The sequence below is a fragment of the Equus przewalskii genome, chromosome 9 (assembly GCF_037783145.1).
Source record: "Equus przewalskii isolate Varuska chromosome 9, EquPr2, whole genome shotgun sequence".
Taxonomy (NCBI): Eukaryota; Metazoa; Chordata; class Mammalia; order Perissodactyla; family Equidae; genus Equus; species Equus przewalskii.
The window spans coordinates 5,658,657-5,685,023 of NC_091839.1; the positions used below are offsets into that span (position 1 = coordinate 5,658,657).

At 43.3% G+C, this 26,367-nt stretch overlaps 3 protein-coding genes across 4 annotated transcripts in view; 2 read left to right on the forward strand and 1 right to left on the reverse strand.

Moving 5' to 3' along the window:
- WTIP (WT1 interacting protein) overlaps positions 1 to 5,469 on the forward strand; it is a 79,279-nt gene extending 73,810 nt beyond the window's left edge. The window contains exons 8-10 of the transcript XR_011522205.1: positions 2,952 to 3,019; positions 3,946 to 4,083; positions 5,275 to 5,469. The gene's annotated coding sequence lies outside the window, so the exon portion shown is untranslated. The remainder of the gene's footprint in view (positions 1 to 2,951; positions 3,020 to 3,945; positions 4,084 to 5,274) is intronic.
- Positions 5,389 to 7,055, reverse strand: LOC103547699 (major allergen I polypeptide chain 1-like). The gene is made up of 3 exons (XM_008515073.2): positions 6,901 to 7,055; positions 6,556 to 6,743; positions 5,389 to 5,539 (listed from the first exon to the last, which is right to left on the reverse strand). Exons 1-3 carry the CDS (start codon positions 6,959 to 6,961, stop codon positions 5,510 to 5,512), a joined length of 279 nt encoding a protein of 92 aa, XP_008513295.1. The 5' UTR covers positions 6,962 to 7,055; the 3' UTR covers positions 5,389 to 5,509.
- A 3,977-nt stretch (positions 7,056 to 11,032) lies between these two features.
- Positions 11,033 to 19,393, forward strand: LOC103547701 (major allergen I polypeptide chain 2-like). 2 transcript variants are annotated; one of them, XR_011522209.1, is made up of 4 exons: positions 11,033 to 11,175; positions 11,700 to 11,881; positions 12,188 to 12,346; positions 19,138 to 19,393. XR_011522209.1 is itself a non-coding variant. In XM_008515074.2 (3 exons), the coding sequence occupies exons 1-3, from the start codon at positions 11,115 to 11,117 to the stop codon at positions 19,237 to 19,239; spliced, it is 345 nt and encodes a 114-aa protein (XP_008513296.2). In that variant the 5' UTR covers positions 11,034 to 11,114; the 3' UTR covers positions 19,240 to 19,393. The 2 variants fall into 2 exon arrangements, 1 of the variants encoding a protein (XP_008513296.2); XM_008515074.2 differs by lacking the exon at positions 12,188 to 12,346 and having other exon boundaries at positions 11,034 to 11,175.
- The last annotated feature ends 6,974 nt before the right edge of the window (positions 19,394 to 26,367 follow it).

Genomic DNA, 26,367 nt, shown 5'->3' on the forward strand with positions numbered 1-26,367 from the left:
TCTTCATTATTCTATTAGTATGGTGGATTACACTGATTGATTTTGATTTTGAATGTTAAACCAATCTTGCATTCTCAGGATAAACACCACTTTGTCATGATGTATCATCCTTTTTAAGTGTTGCTGAATTGGATTTGCTAATATTTTGTTAAGGATTTTTGCACATATGTTTATGAAGAGTACTGGTCTGCAGTTGTAACATTTTTGTCTGGATTTCTTACGAGGATAACGCTGGCCCAAGAGATGAGCTGGGAAGATTCCTTTGTCCTCCATTTTCTTAAAGCATTTATACAGTATTGGTATTATTTCTTCTTCTAACATTTGATAGAATTCACCAGTAAAACTCTGTGAGCCTGGAGCTTTCTATGTGTGAAGTTTTAATTAAAAGTTTAATTTTCTGGGACCAGTCCTGTGACCGAGTGGTTAAGTTTGCGTGTTCTGCTTCGGCAGCCCAGGATTTCGCTGGTTCGGATCCTGGGTGCGGACATGGCACCACTCGTCAGGTCATGTTGAGGCGGCCTCCCACACAGCACAACCAGAGGCACTCACAACCAGAATATACAACTATGTACCGAGGGGCTTTGGGGAGAAGAAGAAGAAGAAAAAAAAAGTTTGATTTTCTTAGCAGATATAGGGTTATTCAGATTTTCTCTTTTGCCTTGAGTCAGTTGCTATAATTTTTGTCTTCAAGGGAGTTTTCCATTTCAGCTAAACCACCAGATTTATTGGCATAATTTGTTCATAATATTTCCTTAGTTTATTTTTACCCTATGTAGACTCTATGAAGATATCCCTTCTTTTATTTCTGATTGGTCATTTGTGTCTTCTTTTCTTCTTAATCAGTAGTACAGGTTTATCAAATTTATTAACTTTTCAAAGAACCAGGTTTTGGTGTTGTTGATAATAATTGTTTATCCATTTTCTACTTCACTGATATTATACTTTCTTAATGAATTGATTAGTAAATACAGTATAATGTCTAGTAGAAGTAGCAGTGCAAGCATCATTACCTTGTTTCTTATTTTAAATGGACTGCTTGTAATATTTTACCATCAAGTAGGATGTTTGTTGTAGTTTTTTCAAATGCACTTTATCACACTTGTGAAGACCTCTTCTGTTCCCAGTTTGTTAAGTTTCTTTAAAATCACAAATGACTGTTCAGCAATATAAGACTTTTTTTCTGCATCAAATTAGATGATTATTTGATCTTTTTCATTTAGTCTGTTGATACAGTGAATTATATGTTTTTGTAATGCTAAGCTATGTTTGCATTCTTGGAATAAAATAAACATTTTTTAACAAAAAATATATTTTTATACATTATTAGATTAGACTTGCTCATACTTTGTTATTATCTGCATATTACTAAATTATCCCCAAATTCCCCAAGAAGAAACAAAACCTCTTCTTCCTATGGTTAACACATTGAGCAATCTGGTGATCCATTTTTTCCCTGCCTGGATAGCTAGCTCCTGAAGTCTCCTGTCCTCATGCTCCGATCTGGACTGATGACTCTCCAAATCTGGACTGATGATGCAGTGGTTGTCCTGGTATTTCCCTTCCTCATCATCTAGGGAGTTTTGATGTCTTCCTCTTTCTTGATCTACTCTATTGCTTTGAGGACAGACATCTTTTTGTAGCTTCCTGAGAACAGGTGCAAGGAAGGTGAATTTTTTTTTGATTATTACGTATTTGAATTGACAGTTTGATAGGGATAGAATTCTAAGCTGGAAATGATTTTCCTTTAACATTTTGGACACACTCCTCTATTATGTACTAGCTTGCAGTGGTGTCATTCTAACTATTGATCTTCTGAATGCAATTTTGAACCCAGGAAGTGTGGCTCTAGGGTCCCTGCTCTTAACCATTACATCATGCTCCCTCTCCAACTTCCTTCTTGGAGGATGCATACCTGGATGCAGGTAGTCTGTGATGAAAACGTTGGGGAAGAGAGTGTAGACATTTCAATGGTTCCACATAGAAATTTACTATCAATTGCCTCTTTTTGGCTCTGTAGCTTTATTTACTCTTATTTAATCTTGAGTCTTTATTTTTTTCTCCTGGCAGCTAGATCAAAATGGTTCAGATATCTTTCTGACTTATTATTGTTCTTTCTATGCTTCTCCTGAAAGAATGCAGGATGGGCTAACCCCTCATGGCTTGCGTATGAAAGATGCACTTCAGGCGGTGCCAGCCCTGTATGTCTGGTCAGAGCTAGGTTTGTGGTGGAAACAGCGGTGATGTGACTCTGTCTTGCCCTGCTACCATGAGGAGGGCCTCCTCTTAATCGAACTCTGCTGTGTTGGCCCATGCTAAGACTGTGTTCCTGCTGCCCACACATGGGGCTGCGTGCTTCTCTGCAGGCTTTAAAAGTGGGGCCTGTTTGTCTAGCCAAGTGGTGAGTTTGCAATTACCTCAGTAATCAGGGAACGGAGATGATGAATCTGCATGTGTTTTCTATGGTGTCCCTGTCAGAGGAAGATGTATTTCTGTCTCGTTCAACTATTTCCTCTTTTGAGCACCCCTCAGGATCTGCTAAGTCCTGTGCCTTCCTGGGGAGACCCTCCTGGGGCACATAAGAGAACAGCTTCCCCTTCCACATGGACCCCTTCGGAAGCCTGGGTTTGAAGCTCTGGCTGCATTCCCTGAGTCCTGAGCCTGCTAGCATGGCCAGTCTTAGAATGAGTATAAGTAAGTTGTACCTTTGGGACAGAAGTCAATGTTATATAATATTTTTAAAAAAGGAATGGAAGAGAAACTTCCAGCTATGATGGCAACCACCAAGCAGTACTTTCACCAATGCAGATCTCCTTTGCAATCGTGGGGGCAAACCCTTGCACCACTGTGTGTTGGATCTAGGGCTTTTCTCTCTTGGGGGCTTGTCTCAGTCCTGATTCCTCTGTACTTGCACCCAGAACTTGCCTCCATCTCTGTCTCTTCTTGGCTCCTAGGTGTTGGTCAACGGAACAGCGATGCTTCTGCCTGGAATCCCTCAGAGTCCCATGGACTGGGATTGAGGGTACGTCACAAAAGCACCTTGTCAGGGCAGTCTGGGAATTCCACAGTGCAAGGCCCCTAGAGAAATGAATGGCAAGAGAGCACCTCCCTACCCCACCAGAGTTCCCTGTTGTCTGTGTAGGGTGGATGATGGTGCTAAAGGGCCAACCGGCATGTCCCAGTCCCTTCCTCCTGCTGCTTTCGCTGGCCCCTTCTACTTGGTGGTCTTTGCTTCCGGATCAGGCAGATGGACATAGGTCACTGTGTGAGTTTGTGTTCTCACCAAAGGAGACCCAGACACAGGGACTCAGGGGCAGGCAGTTTATTTGGGAGATGATCTCAGGGTGCTCATGTGAAGAACTAAGGAAGGTGAAACAGGAAAGTGAGAAAAACCGTGGGGGTGGGCAACTGGGGCTCAAGCCCACTGGGCACCTTCTCAGGGACAGTGTGGAAATCACCTCAGAACTGACGCACCGGAAGTCAAGGAGGCTGGGGCCTGTAGTGTTTGAGGGTTGTCCTGTGGGCATTAATTCCCCCACACTTTCAGAGTGAGCCTAACAATGATTCAGGCAGCTCCCAGGGGTCAGAGGAAGCCACTAAGCAGTGAAGAGAGATGCAGGGTTGAGGAGGGAGGAAGTGTGCCAGCAGGGGATTATCCACCACAGCGCAGGTGAACTCAGGCCGGCCCACATGGAAATGAGGTGGGGCTTCTATGAGCTGAGGCAAAGTCATGTGAGAATCAGAGATCAAAGCCAACAAGCATTTGACATTTACTTTTCAACCCATCTGAGGTTTGGATGTCAGACAGAAAAAGATTTGGAAGAGCATCTGATTCTGATTTTTTTCCCCCAACCCCAGGGTAGATACAGATTCTGTAGGTTGGAGGCAGGCAGCGAGAGGGGAGGGAGCGCATGGACAATATCGAGATGTCTCTTTGGTGCCCAGCAGTCCGTAGGGAGTTCTGTGGGAGTTGAGCAATGGCCAAGAGACTGATTGTGTCCCAGTGAGGACAAGCTGCCCTTCTCTCCTCTCCTCCTCATCTTTGGACGGACACGCGTCACACCCATACGCTTGCTGCAGACAAGGGTGAGTCTTTGTTCAGGACATGCACCACCCACCCAGCTCATCGGGGTGGCAACTCTCCTTTCAGAAGCCCTGGAGCTTTTAAGTCCGTAGAATGGGGGAGAGATAGAATATGCATCCTAGGTCACATGTGCAAGGGTGATGAGAAGGGTCTCTACCCCACAACCTACTCATACCCCCTAAACTCCCCTTGCCCTGACAGAGGCAGTTCTGCATCTTAGAAGTGGCCTCCAGCCAGACCCTTGGGATCAGAGCAGTGGGGCATTGACCAAGAGCCAGGTCTCACTCTGGGCGAGGTGGCCTTCCCCTGCTACCCCCGGAGTATGCTTCACATGGAGAGAAGCGGCTGCTCTGGATCACCTCTGGGGGCCTCTCCTAAGCCTCTTCACCCTGAGGGTCTCAGAGGTACCCCCACCACACTGCGGGCAGGGCCCTGTGGTGTAAGCCCAGTGGACTCTTTTCTGGGAGAACTCTCGGTCGCTTGTGGTGGAGCTATGAGAGGTGCTGGGGGTTAGGCCAAGCGGAGTCAGGGTGGCAGCGGGGACTGAGAAGGCGCCACAATCACGGCCATGGAGCAGAGCCACAGGAGGAGTTGTGAAGCTCCAGGACGCAGGACCCCTACTCTAAGCATTAGACCCACCTTACAGTACATTTACCTGGAGGCAACTGAAGCCACACTTGAGCGGTTGTCATTAGGGTAAACTGAGGCTCAAGAAGTGACCAGATTAGCACTTGTACCTTGATCCTTCGTTCTTTCTCTCCTGTCAGGCGCTTGGGACAGGGGCCCCTTCTCACCTATTTTACTCTGGCCTCACCACAGCGTGCAGATGGGAGGCATTTCCATTTCATAGGTGGGAGTCAGAGGCCCAGAGGACTGGAACACGTGCACAGCCGCACGCGACTTAGCCGAGCCTGTCTCCCCCGCAGAGGACGGGCAGGGGCGGGGGTGGCGCGGGGGCTGCAGCAGATTCTGCTGCCCAGGACCTAGGAAATCTTTGGCAGGCACTTTACACCTCTGCGCGTCAGTTTCTTCACTTGTAAGACTAGGATGATTACTCCCATCTCTCAAGGTTGCTGGGAGGACAAAATTTGGTAGATAATGCATGTGACCTGTGGGTTCTGGTCACAGAAGTGCTCAAACACTAATTCTAATTATCCTGACCCCCCTCCCCCCACCGATTGAATTGAGTGAAGGAGCAACATCTGACAGCATTCAAATCCAGCCACAGTTGGAAGTCACACCAGGGGTCCTGCTGTACCCCCACCCACCACCAAAAGCCCGATCCCCAAGGAGTGAGCACTCTCTCGTGAATTGCAAGGCTTTTATTGCTGGAATCTTCTAATCAGACACCCGGACATGGCAGATTGCTCAGACTACTTAGTGATCAGGCAAGTGACTTCCTTGGGGCTCCTGGCAAGGATGGCTCCATTAACAAAAATCACTTGAGTATATTTTCTCCTGCAAAGAGAAGGTCAGGGAACCCGGTGAGGCCTCAAGCGGTGAAAGAGACATCCAGCTGCACTGGACACTCACTGGACACTTCCTGGGGAGGGCCAGCAGGCTGGTTTGGAGGGTGGCCTCTGGAACTGAGCAGGTAAAGGTGGATTCCTCCCAACTTCCTGCACCACAAAAGAGTCCCGGGGTGTGCCTAGAAGCTTCCTCCAACAGAAGAGAGAGAGTAGGAGCAGTTGCCCTGGTGGGATGGGGGCAAGGCGGCGACAGAATGGGAAGAGGCTGCTGAGCAGGAACTGGCAGGGTTCAGATGCGCCTATGGGCAACTGGGAGTCTCCAGGAATGAGCTGACCCCAGTCTGCTTCCTCCATCTGCCCCTTGGCCCCTTGCGGCTGAAGCAGTGGTTTGTTCCCACCACCTCCTGGGGCAGCAGAGAGAGGATTTTCTGTGATTCTCCACTTGGGGCATCCAGGTCTGGGGAGGGCAGGAGTGTGGCTTTTGGATGCTGCCTCCTCTCCTGGCATGTGAGGCACAGAATGGCCTTCTGGGATCCAGACAACAAGGCAAAATGAAGGTCTTAAGGGGGATGGTGTAGGATGGTAGGTAAGGTAAAGAAACCAATGTTTGGAGAAGGCAAGGACCCGTGCTAGTGATTTGAAGATCTAGGCTCATGTGCTAGAGAGCCTGGAGTCAGGGAGGCCAGAGCTAAGGGCCTGACACCAAGCAGGTGGTGCCATGGAGACACAAGGGTCTGGAGGGTCCCAGGCTGGTGGCCCAGCAGAGCTGAGCAGTCAGAGCCAGCCCGAGAGCTCAAGGGCTAGACCAATTTTTCCCTGTCCAGTCCTTCCCTACTTGGTTGGTGTCTGCCCCATCCTCTCCACCTCCTCCTTCATGAGGTTCTTTCCCTTCCCAGGTTCCCAGGGGAGGGTCATGGTGGAGAGGAGGATGAGCTCCCCCACCCCACACTGCCCTGAGAGGCCTCCAGACAGGCGCCAAAGGCACAGACACACAGCTCGACCCACCAGCACACTGAGGGCATTCTCCTTATCCTCGGCTGTCAATTTCTTATCAATGCAGTTCTTTAGCTTTTCAGCATTGGCCAATATTACAGGATTGCGTTGGTACTGTGAAACTTTTTTAACATAGTCATCAGGGGTTCCTGTCAGGAATATATTAACATCTTCCTTCACGGCTGGGCAAATGTCACAATCTGGAAAACAAAGACAAGCTGACACTCCCTTGAAAGACATGCATCAGAACATACTCTTCCCTTCCCCCTCCCAACATGCTCAGAACTGCCCTGGGAAAGCGTCGGAGCCCCTGGAGAACCCGTGCTCCCAGGCCCCTATTTCCCAGCTACCACCCACTTCTGCCTGGGATCAGAAGCAAGGTGGTCCAGAGCAGCACGAGAGCACCAGCCCGCTTCATGGTGCAGGTGGCAGGTGCTCACTTTCAATTCTGCAGCCCTTTTATACCTGCTGTTGGCCCCACCATGGGGCAGGAGGGACCTTCACCTGACCCTGCCTTTTCTAGCAGGTGCTGCCAGGCGTCTCCCAGGCCACAGCTTGGAATTGCCTGGGGCTGCGGAGGGAGGAGGTGTGTGTGCTGGTGAGGTGCTAAGTCCCTGAGTCAACAAAGGGCACTGGCTTGGCCTTCCTTCCCCATCTTGGGGGCTGCGTCCCAGGGTCAGCTGATGGGAAAAGCTTAAGAACTGAAATTTCCCGGGTTGACAGGGCAAAGGGGCAACAAGGCTCCCAATCAGGCCTCCTGAATGATGGCCATTGTCAGCCCATCACAACTGCAGGTGACCTTGAAGACCGTCTGGTCTCAACTTGATGATTTTTCAGGAAACTCAGTCTGTAGTTAAAGGTCTCACGGCTGGTAAGTGTCAAGGGAAGGCCCGAGCAGCAGCCCTGACCCCCTGGTCAGGCTCCCTGGTGGCTGCTGCCCTGCCCTGTTTTCATCACAATCTCTGTCCTTGACCTGCTCAGTGGCGTCTCTTGAGCTAGTCCCATAAGCCTGTTTCTGGAGCCCTGATTCCTCCCCTACATGCTGGCCCACAAGCTCTAGTTGTCTGTTGACCAAGTCCTGCCACTTGGTTATAACACGGCAGTCTGACACAGAAATATAATTTTTCTCCAACTTGCTTCTTTTGAGTTTTTCTGTACTGTACACACCATCAGTCCTCCACAGCTACAACCTGAGCAAAACCCAAGCTCCTTCTATGACCCACACCTGCTGTGCAATTTGTATAACCAGCACCCTGCCTGCTGCCTCTCTGAAGGTCTCCCTGCCACCTTCTCCATTGCTGGCCTCCTTTCTGTTTCTTGACCACGCCAAGTGTGCTCCTGCAGCAGGGCCTTTGCACATGCTGCCCTCACTGCCTGGAATACTCTTCCGCCAAGTGGCTGCATGAGTGACCATGTAAGTCCTCAGGTCTCTTCAAATCTCATGTTATCAGAGAGACTTGCCCACACTCTTGACACCTCTATTGAAGGGCACTCCCCCGCACCACAGCTCTCTCGGTTCTCTGCTGCTTCAGCTTTCTCCACAGCTCTTCTTGCCATTTGTTGATTGCCTTCTGCTCCCTCTTAGTCCCTGGAGAGCGAGGGCCTTTCTGCGTGTGTTGCTGCATCCCCGGGTCTAGGACAGCGGCCAACACGCAGTAGGTGCTTCACAGATGTTTGTTAGATGAATGGAAGGAATATCCCATTTCTCTGGAGTCTGCACATGAGAATTTTTTACTTATACTTGCTATATATGTTTATGAATATTGCCTGGGATTACTTAAGGTAAAGGTTTTAAACGTTTTGTTAAGTCAGAATTAAGAAGCTTGTGAGGGAGGCACTTGCCTCACCTTTTCTTGAGTCATCTGTGACAGAACAAGTTCTGTTGAAGCCCAGAGTCGCTGGGAGGACACAAGCTCTCTAACCCACTCGGAACCCTAAGCCAAACGGGATTCACATCCGGTAACTGCTCTTGGCAAAGAGGCCCCAAGTGCTGAGCTGCAGCTGTCAGCTGGCCACCACAGAGCCACTCCTTGCCACATCTACTGATGCCCAGTGGCCATACCTCTGAAGGTCACCCCGTGCGGGGCTCAGGTTACTGCCATATCCCTCAGAGTTTCCTGGACACCTTTTAGCCCAGGAAAGTGAGCCCCATATGCCCCAGGCCACACGTGCTTGCTCATTCTCTACCTGGGACAGAATTTCAGCGTGGTGGGACACCTGGGCGAGGACCATGTGTCTACTGTTCTTCACAAGGCACTTCTTCAACCCTCTCCTCCGCTCTGTGGGATGATGGAGCAGGGCTTGGAGTACTGAAGTAACACAATCAGGATGCGAATGTCAGGCAGTCCCAGTGCCCTTCCGAGGGTGCCACAACATCATCTGAGATGTCTCCCGGTGGTGGGAGGGGAGGATTGCTGGTCAAGGTCAATGGAGGAGTTGCAGCATGTGCAGTCTTTTCCTAATGCAAGGTTTGTTTTTTTTTTAAATAAATTTTAATTTTGGGATAATTTTAGGTTTACAGAAAAGTCGCAAAGATTTGTCAAAACCAAGAAACTGACATTGGTGCACTACTATTAACTAAGTTCCAGACTTTATTTGGGTTTCGCCAGCTTGTCCGTTAATGTCCTCTTTGTGTTCCAGGATCCAATGATCCAATCCACACCCTAAACACACCACGTTAATCACATCTCCCGGGCTCCTTTCCTCGGTCTTTCCTGGTTTGTCATGGCCTTGGCAGTCTTGAGGAGGACTGGTCAGGTATTGTAGAATGTCCCCCAGGCTGAGTTTGTCTGCTGTTTTTCTCATAATTTAGACTGGGCTTCAGACTTTGGGTTTTTGGGAGACAGCCCAGGGGTGAAGTACCCTTCTTGTCACATGACATCAGGGCACATGTGATATCAGCATGTCTTTCCACTGGTGATATCAGCCTCGATCACGTGATCAGTGTCGTGTTGGCCAGGTTTCCACGCTCTTTTCCTCTTTCCCTATTCTTGTCTTTGGAAATGAGTTGCTACATCTAGCCCACTCTCAAGGCGGGCAGGGCGGTAACTCTACCATCTGGAGGGGAGTTTCTACATATAGTATTTGGAATGCTTCTGTGAGGAAAGTTTGTCTCTTCTCCCTCATTTGTTTATTTATGAAGTCATTTATTTATATCAGCATGGACTTGCACATATTATTTTATACTTTGGGTTGTCATTCAATACTGTGTTCATTTGTTGTTCAAATTGTCCCACATTTAGCCATGGGGAGCTTTCGCAGGCTTCCTTCTGCTAGAGTTTTCACAGACTATCTCATCTTCTTTATGCCAACAAACTACTTTCCTAGAGTAGAAGGTTGACTTTAACTCTTGAGAGAGTTTAAGCAGATGGAGTGCCACCTCTGCTCGACCCAGCTCTCTGGGCCACAGGACTCCACTGAACAGTGGCCTGTAGGGTCGTGGACCCCTGAGTCTCTGACACGGGAAACAAACTGCACAACCCACTATGCTCACTGATGTTTCTGGGTGGGCTGTGTAGTCCAAACTCCTCTTGGGGCCAGGTTGACTGATGGAGGAGGGTGAGACAGCCAGAAGGAACAAGGTTGGAGCCACTGAGAGTCAAGAAGGTGCCCAGGAATTTGCTCCCTTAAGGGTGAGAGGGAAGCTCGTGGCATAACCCCAAACTGGAGCATTACCTGAGAAAACCCACACGGCCGTGAAGTCCTGCAACTTACCTGGTAGGGAGTGGTCCAGAGCCCAGGGATGGTGTTCACCTGTCCCCAAGGCTCGATTCAGAGACCGCAGCAGTCAAGATGGTCAAGAGGCTCCAGTCAGGCCCAGCTCCCCATACTTGTCTGCAGGACTTCAACTTGGTAAAAGGAAGTTTTCTGGATTAACTTTTGTTTACCTATAGTGGCATAGACCTGTCCTTGACTCCTCCTGTGCTTTTCATCTCCACATTTTTTTTTTAAAGATTTTATTTTTTCCTTTTTCTCCCCAAAGCCCCCCAGTACATAGTTGTATATTCTTCGTTGTGGGTCCTTCTAGTTGTGGCATGTGGGACGCTGCCTCAGCGTGGTTTGATGAGCAGTGTCATGTCCGCGCCCAGGATTCGAACCAACGAAACACTGGGCCGCTGGCAGCGGAGCGCGCGAACTTAACCACTCGGCCACGGGGCCAGCCCCTCATCTCCACATTTTTGGAGGATACTGTGTTGGATGCCAGGAAAGTTTGGGGGAAGAACGACTAGGATCAGAGGTGACTCTGGGGCTGGGACAACAGAACATTTGGCTCAGGATACAGTCAGTTAGAAATGTCAGCTCAATTTGGCTCAGAATGGAGTCATTTAGAAATGTCAGTTTCGACTGGTCTTTGGCAAAGGTAAAACCACATCTTCTTCAGGAGCTTTGCTCTCAGAGTAGGAGGGGCTTCCCACACTTAACACCCCAAGGGCCAAGGGAAACTACCTGTGCCAAGTCTCTGCCCTTAGGCTTTTGGAGCTCCTGGGAACGGTGCGCTAGACTCAGGGAGCTAGTAGTTTATAAGGCAGCAGAAACCCTGCCCTGTGAAGAGCATTCTAGCAGTTGACACTATGAAGGGGGCACTGCTTGTGCTGGCCTTGCTGGTGACCAGAGAGCTGGGCATCAAGATGGGTGAGACTAGAAAGGAGGGAACAGATGGCCTTCTTGATCCTTGCCTCACCCCATCTCACTCCACCCCAGCATGGTGACCACAGAGCAGGTTCTGGTGACAGATTTAGGGGGCAGCTGGGAGACCATTGCCCAGGAGTCCTGCAGAAACCCTCTGAGGTTTTCAGTCTTTGAATGGAGGGAGAGGTTGGAGATGGAGGGGTCGTTAGTGGTGCACACAGTAGGGGATAGTTAGTTGGGGTAGAGGGGCTTATTTGAAGGTCGGAAGCAGGCAGGTGGGTACGCCTGAGGGCAGTGGTCACGGGCAGAGGGCTCTCTTGTCCTTTCCCCTCACACTGTTCCCTTCAGCTGGAAGTGCTTCATAGAGAATGTTCTTTCTGTCTGGGGTGTAAGCAGTCCCGGGAGAGGGCAGGTCTCTCTGGAAGATGAGTCAGGAGACACCGGATATGTGAATTACTTTCAACTGGTGGGGAAGCAGGAACCTCTTACACTGGCGATTCCTTTGATGAGGTGTTTTCTTTCTTCAGCGGAAGCTTGCCCGAGTTTTTATGCAGTCCTTGGTGTGTTGTCCCTTGGAAGCAAGACACTGTTGGACACCTCCCTCAATCTGGTCAATGCTACTGAACCGGAAAAAGTAGCCATGGGAAAAATCCAGGATTGCTACAATGAGGCGGGAGTCATAACCAAGATCTCGGATCTGATCATCATGGTAACTTACTCTCCTTTCCCCAACTCCCACCCTGACGAGATACATGCAGGATATTGCAATATGCCACATTCAAACAGATCATGCAATCGTGGGCTACACAACAGACAAGAGCTATAAACAATCAAGTACATAAACCTTTGCTCCACCCTCCAGCACATATAGTATGTAACCACATGCATGTGCACAGCCAGCCTGTTCTATCACACATGTCCCTATCGTGCCAATTAGCTCACATACAATAGGAAAATAGGGGACTAATACCACTGCAACACAGAAAGTGTATTGACACGTGTGATTGTTTTCCAGGTTAGGGGAGCTAGCATTGCAGGAGTAGATTTTTAACCTTTGGCTGGAAAGAAAGAGCTCAGCTCCTGCACATGTAGGAGCTCCGGCAGCTCTATTTTCGCAATATTAAAAATGAGCACCTGCCTTTAGATTCTTCCCAGGAAGAGACTCCCCGGCTTGGTAAGGCTTCTGGCTTTTGGCCAGTTTCATTTCCTTTTTTGTTTTTTAAAATTGAGGTCATAATAGTTTATAACATTGTGGAATTTCAGTTGTATATTATTGTTTGTCAGTCATCTTGTACGTGTGCCCCTTCACCCCTTGTGCCCACCCCCCATCTTCCCGCTAGTAACCATTAAATAGTTCTCTTTGTCTGTGTGTTTGTTTATCTTCCACATATGAGTGAAATCATACGGTATTTGTCTTTCTCTGTCTGGCTTATTTCGCTTAACATCATACTCTCAAGGTCCATCCATGTTGTTGTGAATGGGACGATTTCGTCTTTTTTTATGGCTGAGTAGTATTCCATTGTGTATATATACTGCATCTTCTTTGTCTAACCATCCATTGATCGGCACTTGGGTTGCTTCCACGTCTGCTATTTGCGAATAATGCTGCAGTGAACATAAGGGTGCATAAGTCTCTTTGAGTTGTTGATTTTAAGCTCTTTGGATAAATACCCAGTAGTGGGATAGCTGGGTCATATGGTATTTCTATTTTTAATTTTGTGAGAAATTTCCATACTGTTTTCCATAGCGGCTGTACCAGTTTGCATTCTCACCAGCAGTGGATGAGGGTTCCCTTTTTCCACAACCTCTCCAACATTCGTCATTTTTTGTCTTGGTGATTATAGCCATTCTAATGGGTGTAAGGTGCTATCTTAATGTAGTTTTGATTTGCATTTCCCTGATGATTAGTGATGTTGAACATCTTTTCATGTACCTGTGGCCCATCTGTATATCTTCTTTGGAAAAATATCTATTCATATATTCTGCCCATTTTTTGATCGGCTTGTTTGTTTTTTTGTAGTTCATTTGTGTGAGTTCTTTATATATTTTGGAGATTAGCCTCTTGTCATATATATGATTTACAAATATTTTATCCCAGTTGGTGGGTTATCTTTTTGTTTTGTTCCTGGTTTGCTTTGCCTTGCAGAAGCTTTTTAGTCTGAGGAAGTCCCACTTGTTTATTTTTTCTTTTGTTTCCCTTGTCTGAGTAGACATGCCATTTGAAAAGATCCTTCTAAGACCGAGGTCAAAGAGTGTACTGCCTTTATCTTCTATGAACTTTATGGTTTCAGTTCTTAACTTCAAGTCTTTGATCCATTTTGAGTTAATTTTTGTGTATGGTGAAAGATAATGGTTTACTTTCATTCTTTTGCTTGTGGCTGTCCAGTTTTCCCAACACCATTTATTGAGGAGACTTTCCTTTTTCCACTGTATGTTCTTAGCTCCTTTGTCGAAGATTAGCTGTCCATAGATTTGTGGTTTTATTTCTGGGCTTTCAATTCTGTTCCATTGATCTGTGTGCCTGTTTTTATACCAGTACCATGCTGTTTTGATCACTATGGCTTTGTAGTATATTTTGAAGTCAGGGATTGTGAAGCCTCCAGCTTTGTTCTTTTTTCTCAGGAATGCTTTAGCAATTCGAGGTCTTTGGTTGCCCCATATGAATTTTAGGATTCTTTGTTCTATTTCCGTGAAGAATTTCATTGGGATTCTGATAGGGATTGCATTGAATCTGTAGATTGCTTTAGGCAGTATGGACATTTTTACCTAAGTTTATTCTTCCAATCCATGAGCATGGAATATCTTTCCATTTCTTTATGTATCATCGATTTCTTTCAGTAACATCTTATAGTTTTCATTGTATAGGTCTTTCATCTCCTTGGTTAAATTTATTCCTAGATATTCTATTCTTTTTGTTGTGATTGTAAATGGGATTGTATTCTTGAGTTCTCTTTCTGTTAGTTCCTTATTAGAGTAAAGAAATGCAACTGATCTTTGTAAATTGATTTTGTACCCTGCAAATTTGCTGCAGTTTTTTTATTATTTTTAATAGTTTTCTGATGGATTCTTTAGGGTTTTCTATATATAAAATCATGTCTTCTGCAAACAGCAAGAGTTTCACTTCCTCATTTCCTATTTGGATTCCTTTTATTTCTTTTTCTTGCCTAATTGCTCTGGCAGAAACCTCCTGTACTCTGTTCAGTAAGAGTGGTGAGAGTAGACACTCTTGTCTTCTTCCTGTTCTCAGAGGGATGGCTTTCATTTTATCCCCATTGAATATGATGTTGGTTGTGTGTTTGTCATATATGGACTTTACTATATTGAGGTACTTTCCTTCTATGTCCATTTTATTGAGACTTTTTATGATAAATGGATGTTGGATCTTGTCAAATGCTTTCTCTGAGTCTATGGAGATGATCATGTGGTTTTTATTCCTCATTTTGTTAACGTGGCATATCAAATTGATTGATTTGTAGATGTTGAACCATCCCTGTGTCCCTAGTATAAATCCTGCTTGATCATGGTGTATGATCCTTTTAGTGTATTGCTGTATTTGGTTTGCAAATATTTTGTTGAGGACATTTGCATCTATGTTCATCAGTGATATTGGCCTGTAATTTTCCTTCTTTGTGTTGTCCTTGTCTGGCTTTGGTATCAGGGTGATGTTGACCTCGTAGAATATGTTAGGAATATTTCTGTCTTCCTCAATTTTTTGGAATAGTTTGAGAAGAATAGGTAATAAATCTTTGAATGTGTGGTAGAATTCTCCAGAGAAGCCATCTGGTCCTGCACCTTTATTTTTGGGGAGGTTTTTGATTACTGCTTTAACCTCTTTACTTGTGATTGGTTTATTCAGATTCTCTATTTCTTCTTGATTCAGTTTTGAGAGGTTGTATGAGTCTAAGATTTTATCCATTTCTTCTAGATTGTCCAATTTATTGGCATACAGTTGTTCATAATATTCTCAATCCTTTGTATTTTTGTGGTATCCATTTTAATTTCTCCTCTTTCATATCTTCTTCTTTTTTTTTTTTAATTTAAGCCTTCTCTCTTTTTTTCTTAGTGAGTCTGGCTAAGGGTTTGTCAATTTTCTTTATCTTCTGAAAGAACCAGCTGTTTGTTTCATTGCTCCTTTCTACTGTGTTTTTAGTCTCTATTTCATTTATTTCTGCTCTAATTTTTATTATTTCCCTCCTCCTGTTGACTTTGGGCTTTGTTTGTTCTCCTTTTCCTACTTCTATTAGGTGTAGTTTAAGATTGCTTATTTGAGATTTTCCTTGTTTGCTAAGGTGGGCCTGTATTGCTATGAATTTCCACCTTAGGACTGTTTTTGCTGCATCCCATATGAGTCTGTATGGTGTATTTCCATTTTCACTTCTCTCCAGATATTTTTTGATTTCTCCTTTAATTTCTTCAATGATCCATTCGTTGCTAAGTAACATATTATTTAGTCTCCATATTTCTGTCCCTTTCCTAGATTTTTTCTGGTAGCTAATTTCTAGTTTCATAGCATTGTGGTCAGAAAAGCTGCTTGATATGATTTCAATCTTCTTAAATTTATTAAGGCTTGGCTTGTTTCCCAACATATGGTCTATCCTTGAGAATGTTCCATGTGCACTTGAGAAGAATGTGTATTCTGCTGTTTTTGCGTGGCGTGTTCTATATATATCTATAAAGTCCACCTGGTCTGGTTTTTCATTTAAATCCACTATTTCCTTGTTGACTTTCTGTCTTCATGATCTATCCATTGATGTAAGTGGGGTGTTAAGGTCCCTTACTATTATTGTGTTGTTGTTAACATCTCCTTTTAGGTTTGTTAATAGTTGCATCATGTACTTTGGTGTTCCTGTGTTGTGTGCATATATATTTATAAGTGTTATGTCCTCTTGGTGGCGTGTCCCTTTGATCATTATAAACAGCCCCTCTTTATTTCTCATTACCTGTTTTACCTTGAAGTGCACTTTGTTTGATATAAGTATGGCAACACCTGCTTTCTTTCATTTCCCATTTGCTTGGAGTATCATCTTACATCCCTTCACTGTGACCCTGTGTTTGACTTTGGAGCTGAGATGTGTTTCCTGGAGGCAGCATATTGTTGGGTCTTGTTTTTTAATGCATCCTGCCACTCTGTGTCTTTTGATTGGAGAATTAAATCCATTTACATTTAGAGTGATTTTTGATATATGAGGGCTTAATGCTGCTATTTGGTCACTTGTTTTCCCATTCTCCTGCATTTCCTTTGTTTCCCGTCTTGTATATTTTGGACTACCAATTTGGTTAGGTAGTTTTCTATGTTGGTTTTCTCAGTTTTCTCCTTATTTATTATTTGTGTCTCTGTTCTACTTATGTGTTTAGTGGTTACCATGAAGTTGGTATGAACAATCTTGTAGATGAGATAATCCATTTTCTCACAACCTCTTATTTCCTTAGCGTAAGCAGATTCAATCCCTTTCCTCTTCCCCTCCTAAGCTGTTTTTGTCATATCTTATTCCATCCTGTGTTGTAAATTTGTGGTTAAACTGACAAGCTTACATTTGTTTTTGGTGTTTTCCTTCCGTTTACCTTTAATGTTATATTTGAGTGTTTGCTAACCTGTTCTGATGGATAGCTACAATTTTCTGATTTTTTTCTACCTATTTATCTCTTACTCAGGGCTTTGTAACCCCTTTTTTCTTTGTTTTCCACGTATGAGGGCCTTCTTGAGGATTTCTTGTAGGGGGTCTTGTGGCTTTGAACTCCCCTAGCTTTTGTTTATCTGGGAAAATTTTTATTTCTGCATCATCTCTGAAGGATATTATCCCTGCATAGAGTATTCTTGGCTGAAAGTCTTTGACTTTCAGAACTTTGAATACGTCATTCCACTCTCTCCTAGCCTGTATGGTTTCTGCTGAGAAATCCACTGAAAGCCTGATGGGGCTTCCTTTGTACTTTTTTTCTTCTTCCTTGCTGCCCTTAATATTTTTCTTTGTCATTTACTTTTGCCAGCTTTACTACTATATGCCTCGGAGAAGCTCTTTTTACATTGATATAGTTAGGAGATCTATTGGCTTCTTTCAGTTGTATTTCCAGCTCCTTCCCCAGATTTGGGAAGTTCTCAGCTATTATTTCTTTGAATAAGTTTTCTGCTCCATTCTCCTTTTCTTCTTCCTCTTGAATACCTATAATCCTTATGCTGCATTTCCTAATTGAGTTGGATATTTCTCGGAGAATTTCTTCATTAATTTTTGGTCTTATTTTCTTTCCTCCTCCATCTGAAACATTTCTATATTTCTGCCCTCCAGACTGCTGATTCGTTCCTCCATACTATCAGCTCTATTGTTTAGGCAGTCCAGATTCTTCTTTATCTCATCCATTGTGTTTTTCATCTCCAACATTTCTGATTGGTTCTTCTTTATAGTTTCAATCTCTTTTGTGAAGAAGTTCCTGATTTCTTTGAACTGTCTATTTGTATTTTTTTGGTAACTCATTGAGTTTTTTAATGATAGCTATTTTGAATTCTCTGTCATATATATTATAATTTTCTCTGCCTTCAGGATTGATTTCTGGGTGCTTGTCATTTTCTTTCTGGTCTGGAGAATTAATATATCTTTTCATACTGTCTGAGAGTGTGGATTGCTGCCTCCACATAGTGATAGTATTTGGTCACAGCTTCCACCTGCTGCCACTTGGTGGGGGTCAAGAACTGTGTATTCTGAGCCCGCTGCCATCCACAGCTTGGCAGCTCCAGCCACTGGCTGCTTTTCTATCTTTTCAGTGTTCTGGCCGACTGGCTGAGCTGGAGCGCTGAGCAGGGGGAGGGGCACTTTGTTTTACCTGCATGATCCTGGGGACATTCTTGCTCTGCCCTCACTATCTGCTCTCCTGTGGTGCTAGCTTGATGGAGACACCCCTGCAATAGCTTAGTCACCTTTGTGTGAGGATTTCCCTTGGGCTGTGAGGGAATTTGGAGAGCCAAGGTGTTCCTATGGAAGGCTGCCCCACCCCATTCTTCTCTCAGAGCCATGGGGTCCAGAGCCCAGGGTCCCTGCCACTGGGGGAGGGAGAGGAGATTACCCTTACCTCCTTCCACTTCCCTCAGGGGGACCAGCACCTCCACTTTCAGATATATGGCTGCAGGGGTCTCTCAGACATCTTTTGTGGTGTATGAATGTCTTCTGTTGGGATATGAATATCCTTTTCACTGGATCTTAGGGAGGAAAGCCTAAGTGGACAGCTTACTCTGCCGTGATCCTGATATCACTCACGCAGTTTCATCTCCTTTTGTATTCACCTTGATAGCTATTCCTCTGGCTCAGAGTTCCACTTCCATCAGTATTGTCTCAGTGTCTACCAGCCAGAATTTCCACGGCCTGAGGGCCCTGAGGCAGCTTCTAGCTACATGCTGCTGCTCACCAGGGCTTGTCAATGTGTCTCCTGATGAACTATCTCTTTTTTGTCATTATTCTTGTTACACAGTTACAGAGATTTTGAATAGTCTGTCTCTTAACCTATTTTCCCCAGAGTGCTGATTGTGCAAAATGAGAGGTTTCTCAAGAAGCAGAATTTCTTGCACTAATATAGGCACAGAGGGCACAGGAGAGTGTTTACAGCATGTGCACAAACTTTCCATACATCCTGTACACCTGACAGATGAGTCTCAGGTATAGGAGACATCACAAACACCCAGACTCAGTCAGCTTGCCCCTCTCTCAGGCCCAGCCCACACCATGCCTTCCAGAACCTTCTCATCTCCTTCTCTCCTGTTTAGACTCCTTCCTGAAACCTGTGCATGGGTGATTGGGGAGCCATCCTCCTCCTGGCCTGACTGATTGCAGCCCCTCCCCAGTGGTGGGCCTGTAGGCCAGAGGTTCTTGCTTGGGATGGAGCTGAATCATTGATGCTGAGGAGTGAGGTGGTCCTGGGAAGAAAGGATGGCTCTGCTGTGGGCTCAGGTTCTCTGTCCATCCTCATCTTACTCTCTCCCAGGGTACTATCACCACCAGCCCAGAATGCATCAGCCACGCACTGAGCACATTGACGACGGATGTTCAAGAAGGCATTTCTAAGCTGACCCCTCTGGGGAGATGAATCTTTGTCTCTGATGCCCAGCCTGAGCTCTATCATCCTGCCCTGTCCTCCTTCTCACCTGAAGCTGGAATCCAGACACCTGTCTCCTCTACCCACCCCCCCCCCCCCCGTGTAGTCTTCACTAGGTTGATTCTAATAAAATCAGTGCAGCTTGGCTCTCTGTGTGCTGTATGGGGAGTGCGTGAGGCCTGGCAGGAGATCATGGGAGGGGTGAGGAGAAGTGCCACTGTGGTTACTGACAGCATGGGGACTGGAGTCAGACAGAACCAGGATAAACCTAGGCCCTGTCACTGACTAGCTGTAGGACCATGGGCAAGCTGTTTTTATCTTTCTCAGGCTATTTCCTCATCTGTAAAACAGGGATTGTGTAGGATTAAGTTAAATAACACAGACATAACCCCAGACTTCACCAGCCTAGAAGGATACAAATGTTGTCAACAGCCTTAACATATCTCTGACTCTGGCCTTTATGACAGTTGCAGACCTGTGGTCCCTTAAATGACACTCTGGTAATTGAAGGGTGACTCAGGAGGTGACGTGAGCTTATCACAAGTCCTTTCTGTCTCCCAGTGGCATTCGCCATTTTCTTCTTCTTAGGTGGATGTCTTCTGAGGAAGCCGACCTTTCTGCAGGAACACTTAGTACCACTGCTGTTCTTGGGTTCTGCCACTGGGACCTGGACCCCCAGGCAGTCTTGGCCCAGGAGGAAGGGAGAAAGGGAGTGGCTGTAGGAAGCTAATCCAGAGGGGATGCTGCTGTCATGGAAAGAGCTCAGGTCCTAAAGCCTTACTTGAAGGATGTGCCACGTGGGGCAAGTGTTATGAACCCTCTGAGCCTGCTCCCCAAAGCATCAGATGGGTAATTGTATAATTGAGTAGGCAACTTGTGAAGCTACAAGGCAGGGACTAGGTTTTACCTCTATTTCCTAGAGACTACGGCAGTGTCAGGCTCCAGTGAGTATGGCCAACAAAAAAAGTAGCATAACCAGTAATGCCTCTCTACCTTCCTGGGCCAGGCACACACGATGAGGTCACACACAGGGAGTTGAACTTGGGACATGGGGCTAAGAGGCAAGGGGCTTGAGTCTGACCCGCTGGCTGAACTTAGCATTTTATTTTATTTTATTTATTTTTAAAGACTGGCACCTGAGCTAACAACTGTTGCCAATCTCTTTTTTTTCCCTGTTTTTTTTTCTCCCCAAATCATCCTCAGTACATAATTGTATATTTTAGTTGTAGGTCCCTCTAGTTTTGGCATGTGGGACGCCACCTCAGCATGGCCTGATAAGTGGTGCCATGTCCGCGCCCAGGATCCCAAAAGGTGAAACCCTGGGCCGCCAAAGTGGAGCGTGCAAACTTAACCGCTCGGCCAAGGAGCCGGCCCCTGAACTTAGTGTGTGAATTCACCTGTTTGCTCATTTCATACCTTCACTTTACATTTCCAAGTGCTGGATGCTTTGCTAGACTTAATATTAAGAGTGCAAGGTCATACCAAAAAGGTCTAGAATTTTATAGAGAAGTACAAAATAAAATTTGAACTGTTGAAGGGGTAGGTCATACCCTTGTATGGGACGAATTGACCCTTTAGGAATGTCGACTATTCCCAAATCCATGTCCAAATTAATCTTTGTTCTAATGAAGACTGATTTAAAGTTTATCCAAAAGAATAAATGCTTGAAATCAAACAAGTAAATTTAGGAAAACAAGAACTATGAGCAGGATCCTTCTCACCAGGTATTACAACATAGGTATAAGTCTCTGACTAATAAACAGTCTAGGTTTTGCAAAGGAATGAGTTGATGGTTATTGTGACAGAAAAGAAAACACGCAGATAGACTCAAAGGTAGCTTAAAATATAATGATGACAACTTATGGAATGGAGAAAGAATGGACTGTTTTTTAACATGGCATTGATGAAAATGACCAAACATTTAAAAAATCAAGATGGACCTGCCAAGCCTTTCCCTACATATTAATGTGGATTAATGATTTAATTGCCACAGTCCCAATTGTTAATTATTCATTTTTCTCTCTCTTAGATTGTCTTTCACGATGTCACGGTCTCTTGGTGTTTCTCCTGTCTTCCTGGGGGATCCTTCTTGGTTCTTCTATGATCACTTGTGTCCCATGCCAGGGATGCTTCTCTTTGCATCTCTTTTCTTTTCTGTATAAACTCACTTCTTAGTGATATCATTAAGCCTCATTACTTTAGGTTTATATACAACTTATAAAGTTAAATCTCCAGCCCCTGTACTAAAACATTGCAAAGCGCTGAATAGGCCCTCACTAAATATTTGTTAAATTAATAAATATTTGTTTAAAATTTTAAAATCCTCATGAATGACAAATATATAGAGAATCTAAGTAAATGAAAAGACTATTAAATGGGAATTTTCAACAGGATAAAAGTTATTTTTCCAAAAATAGCAGTTTAATGTACTCCCCATGAAAATAACAGTAGGATTTTTTGAAGAAAAAATGTACTTTATTTTTATAAAGTTGATCTTACACTTATTATATGACCCAAAAATCTGTCTACTAAGTTCACACTTAAGAGAAATGCAAATTTATGTTCACATGAAAACCTGCTCACTAATGTATATAGCAGCTTTATTCAGATTTTGGCTTATCAAAACTGGAAACAACCTAAGTGTCCTTCAATTGGTGAATGGATAAACAAAGTGTGTCACACTCATACAATGGAATACTACTCAACAATAAAAAGGAACAAATTATTGGTACATACAACAACGTGGAAGAATCTCAAATGTATTCTGATGAGTAAAAGAAGCTGAACTCAAAAGACTACAACTATTTGGTTTATGTACAGTCATACGCTGCAGAATGCTGTTTCAGTTAAGCGCAGACCACATATAGGACAGTGGTCCCATAAGATTAGAACCATAGAGCCTACACGTGTAGTGGGCTAGACGATCCAGGTTTGTGTGAGCACAGGCTATGGTGTTTGCACAATGCCAAATCACCTAACAACACCTTTCTCAGAACAAATCCTTGTTGTTAAGCAACACACGAATGTATATGACATTTATGTTATATTTGGAAAAATAAGTAGGGATAACCGAGAAAATGTTTTAAAAAGTAGAGTAATTAGGGGCAGTAAGCCCAATGAAATATTAAAACACATACACATATATCATAGGCAGATAAATGGACTATCAAAGGAAGGCCAGAAATAGATCTAAATAATCATGGATTTTATGATAAAGGTAACTTGAAAGTCAGTGAGGAAATCTGAATTATTTCATAAATGAAATGGTGCTGGATCAGCTGGATAAGCACTGAAAAAATAAAACTGTTGGATCTATTTCTCACAACTTTCCTCAAAATTAATTTCAGATAAGTTAAATATTGATACACTAAAGAGTAGGATAGAAAAATTCCATAAAAATCTTAGAAAAATTATGGAAGAATATTCTGAGTAAAGATATTTCCAAGGATGAAACAAAACCAGATTGATAAATTTGACTGCATAAAAAATAAAATATACGACCAGCCCAGTGGCGCAGCAGTTAAGTTCACGCATTTCGCTTCAGTGACCCGGGGTTCACTGATTTGGATCCCAGGTGCAGACCTACACACTGCTTATCAAGCCATGCTGTGGCAGGTGTCTGACATATAAAGTAGAGGAAGATGGGCACTGACGTTAGCTCAGGTACACTCTTCCTCAGCAAAACTAGGAGGACTGGCAGCAGATGTTAGTCCAGGGCTAATCTTCCCCCCAAAAATAAAATAAAATAAAAAATAAATGAAAAATATCACTGCATGTCAAAATGTATCACATACAAACTCAAAACATTAGGAGAAAATATTGGTGAAAATATTTTCAAGTCATATTATAATTGGCTCAGTTTCTTAATGTGTAAGGAGTGCCTACACAGCTCCTACAAACAATAAGGACAAAACCAACATGCCAATAGAAAAAGGAGCAGACGTTTCTAGCAGAAAGTTCACAGAGAAGAAATGAAGTGACTTTTAAACATATATTAACATTCCAGGTTTTGTGTTGAGTGATAGGTTCATGAATGATTATTACAGTATTAATAACCAGTCAATAAAGATCATCAGAGTATGTCATGAATAAAGGTTAATTCAATAAGCCTCAGACCATTAGAATAATTTTACTGAGATGCATTTTTATCTCAGTCAGATAACCTAGTGTTGGAACTCTCTTCTAGATATTCTCAAGACTCAATCCCTCACCTCCTTCAGGACCTCATGAAACTCATTTCATTAGGTTCTCTGGCCATTCTAGCTAAGTTGTAAACTCCTACACCCCTCCCTCCGTGTTGCCTGTCTCCTTTCCCTGCTTTCTCTTCTGGTGTGCTACATATTTACTGAGCATTCTTGTTCATTATTTCTCTACTACTACCAACTATAAGCTAGAGAGAGGAAAGGAATTTTAGTCATTAAAGAAATAGTCTCTGTTTGGAAATCATCTATTATCCTCTTCCCCCGAAAACACCCTCAGATACTCTCTAATCCCTACTGCATTATGTTCTTTGCCTACTCCAGTGTGGCATTTATAGTAAGAAATAATACCTTTACCAAGTTTACATTCAATGGAGAATAATAAGACATTAAAACAAAACAAAACAAAAGTATTGCTGGTTCTGGACAGGAACTGGATTTACCTTCTCACCTGGAACAAGGAAGACAGGACAAAATATATGAAATAATAATGTTCAGAAATTGAACACCAGATATCACAGAAGCGTGATCTCTGGGAGAGGGGAAAAAAAGGTGAGCTCTGTGATTGCCCTCAATTACTTCCTTGAGTGAGTTTCCAGACTGCAGTGCAAGAAGGGAGAATCCAAGGGAAAATGAGCAGTCCCTCAGAGTTCATGAGATAGAGTTGGGAGTCAAAGGGGGCCAAAGTGGTCAACTCTGCAAGGCAGAATACTGCAGATGAGAGAGTGTCACAGAAAGAGAACTCCACAGTCCTGCAAAAGGTCCCCATCAAGTCTTCGCTGAGTTCTGCCCAGTGTATGCATGTGAGAAAACTGCCCAAGATTGGGGAACAACAACCTGAAAGGGTGGGAGGCAGAGGTGGGGGGGAAATTCTTGGAATTTATACGGGTCAGGAAATAATTTGCATTCCCAATAGCCAGAGAGGAATACCCTATGTATTCATGGGGAATCAAGTGGTTTACTCAGAAAGGTATCTCAGAAGCGGTATAATTTCGCCTTAGCATATGGCTGCCCTTGTGCTACCTTAACAAGTCTTAAAAAAGCTTCAAATGGAGCAAACTATTTCAAAATAACTGAGTAATAGAACAAAGATAAACAATATCTGCAGAAATACAGAACTATCCAACACAGAAAATTAAATTTTATAATAATTACCATCCAAAAAATAATTAGTAGGCACGCAAGTCAGTAGAAAATATGAACTATTATCAGAAGAGAAATCAATATAAATAGACCCAGAAATGACACACATGATACAGTTGGTAGACAAAATATTGAGTTATTAAAATTGTATTCCAAATGTTCATGAAGGAAGAACCTTGAACATGTAAGCTGGAAAAATAGACATAAAAAAGACCCAACTCAAACTTCTATATATATAAAAATAGATTCCACTGGATGGAATTAGCAGCAGTTAGACATTGTGGAAGAAAATATTAATGAGTTTGAAAGAGACAGTGATAGAAACTATTCAAAATTAAAACCAGAAAAAAACAGAAATGATTACAAAAAAAGATCAATGAGCCATGAGATAATCTGTGGAAGGTCTAATACCTAATTAATTGGAATCTCTAGGGAATAATGGCCAAAATTTTTCCAAATTGGATGAAGACTATAAACCTATAGATCCATGATACTCAATTAACTTTAAGCACAAGAAACACGAAGAAAACTACACTTAGGCACATCATAATCAGATTCCTTAAACCTGGTGATAAAGAGAAAATCTTCAAAACAGCCAGAGAAACAAAGATAAGAATGGTAGCAAACTTCTCTTAGGAAACAGCGCAAGCTGGAATTCAGTGAAGGATTCAAAATTTGAAAGAAAAATATATTGTGAATTTATAATTCTCTGCCTGGTAAAACTATCTTTTAAAAATGAAGGGAAAAAAGACTTTTTCAGATATGCAAAAGCTTAAAGGATTCCTCATCAGCATACCTGCACTACAGGAAATGTTAAGGGAAAGCCTTCGGGAAGGAAAGAAATGATGTAAGATGAAGTCTAGAAGCACAGAAGGGAATGAAGACCACCGAAAACTGTTAACATAAGGATCTTTCTCTCTCGCTCATATAATACTTTTATAATAGTTTTTCTTATTTTAAAATTGTATTTGGAATAGAATTGACTCTTTTAACAAAATAATAGAATGCATATTGGGGTTTATAACATATGTAGAAGTAGAATGTATGACAATGCATAAATTGTGCACTGTCAGGGGAGCAGAAATGGAAGCATACTGTTCTTATGGTATATTTCTTACACTATATGTTAAGGAATATAATATTACTTGAATGTAGACTGTGATAAGTGAAAGGTGTATACTATAAATCAATCACTTTCAAAAACACTACAGAACTAGAGTTAATAAACGAACATAGGATATAATATTGATCATAAAAACACTCAACTAATCCAAAACAGGCATAAAGAAGGAATAAAGGAGCAAAGAACAGATGGGACAAATAGGAAATAAATAGCACAACTGTAATTTAGACCCAATCATATCAATATCACTTTAAATACAAATGATTTTAAAGTCCTATTTAAAAGGCAGAAGTTGTTAGAACAAATAAAAAAAGAAGACTCTAATATATGCTGCCTATAGAAAACCCATTTTAAAGGTAAGGGAAAATACAGATTAAAAACAAAAAGATGGGAAAACAGACATACAATGATAACACTAATAAAGAGAGAGCCTGAGCTGCTACATTTGTACCAGAGAGAGTAGATTTCAAAGCAAATAATATTACAAGGAACACAAAGACTTATTTCATGATAATAACGGTAAATTCAACAAGAGGCTATACCAATCCTAAACATTTTTGCACCTAATAGCAGAGCTTCAAACTACATGAAGCAAAACTGATAGAAATGAAATGAGGAGTAGACAAATCCAAAATTATAGTTAGAGACTGCACC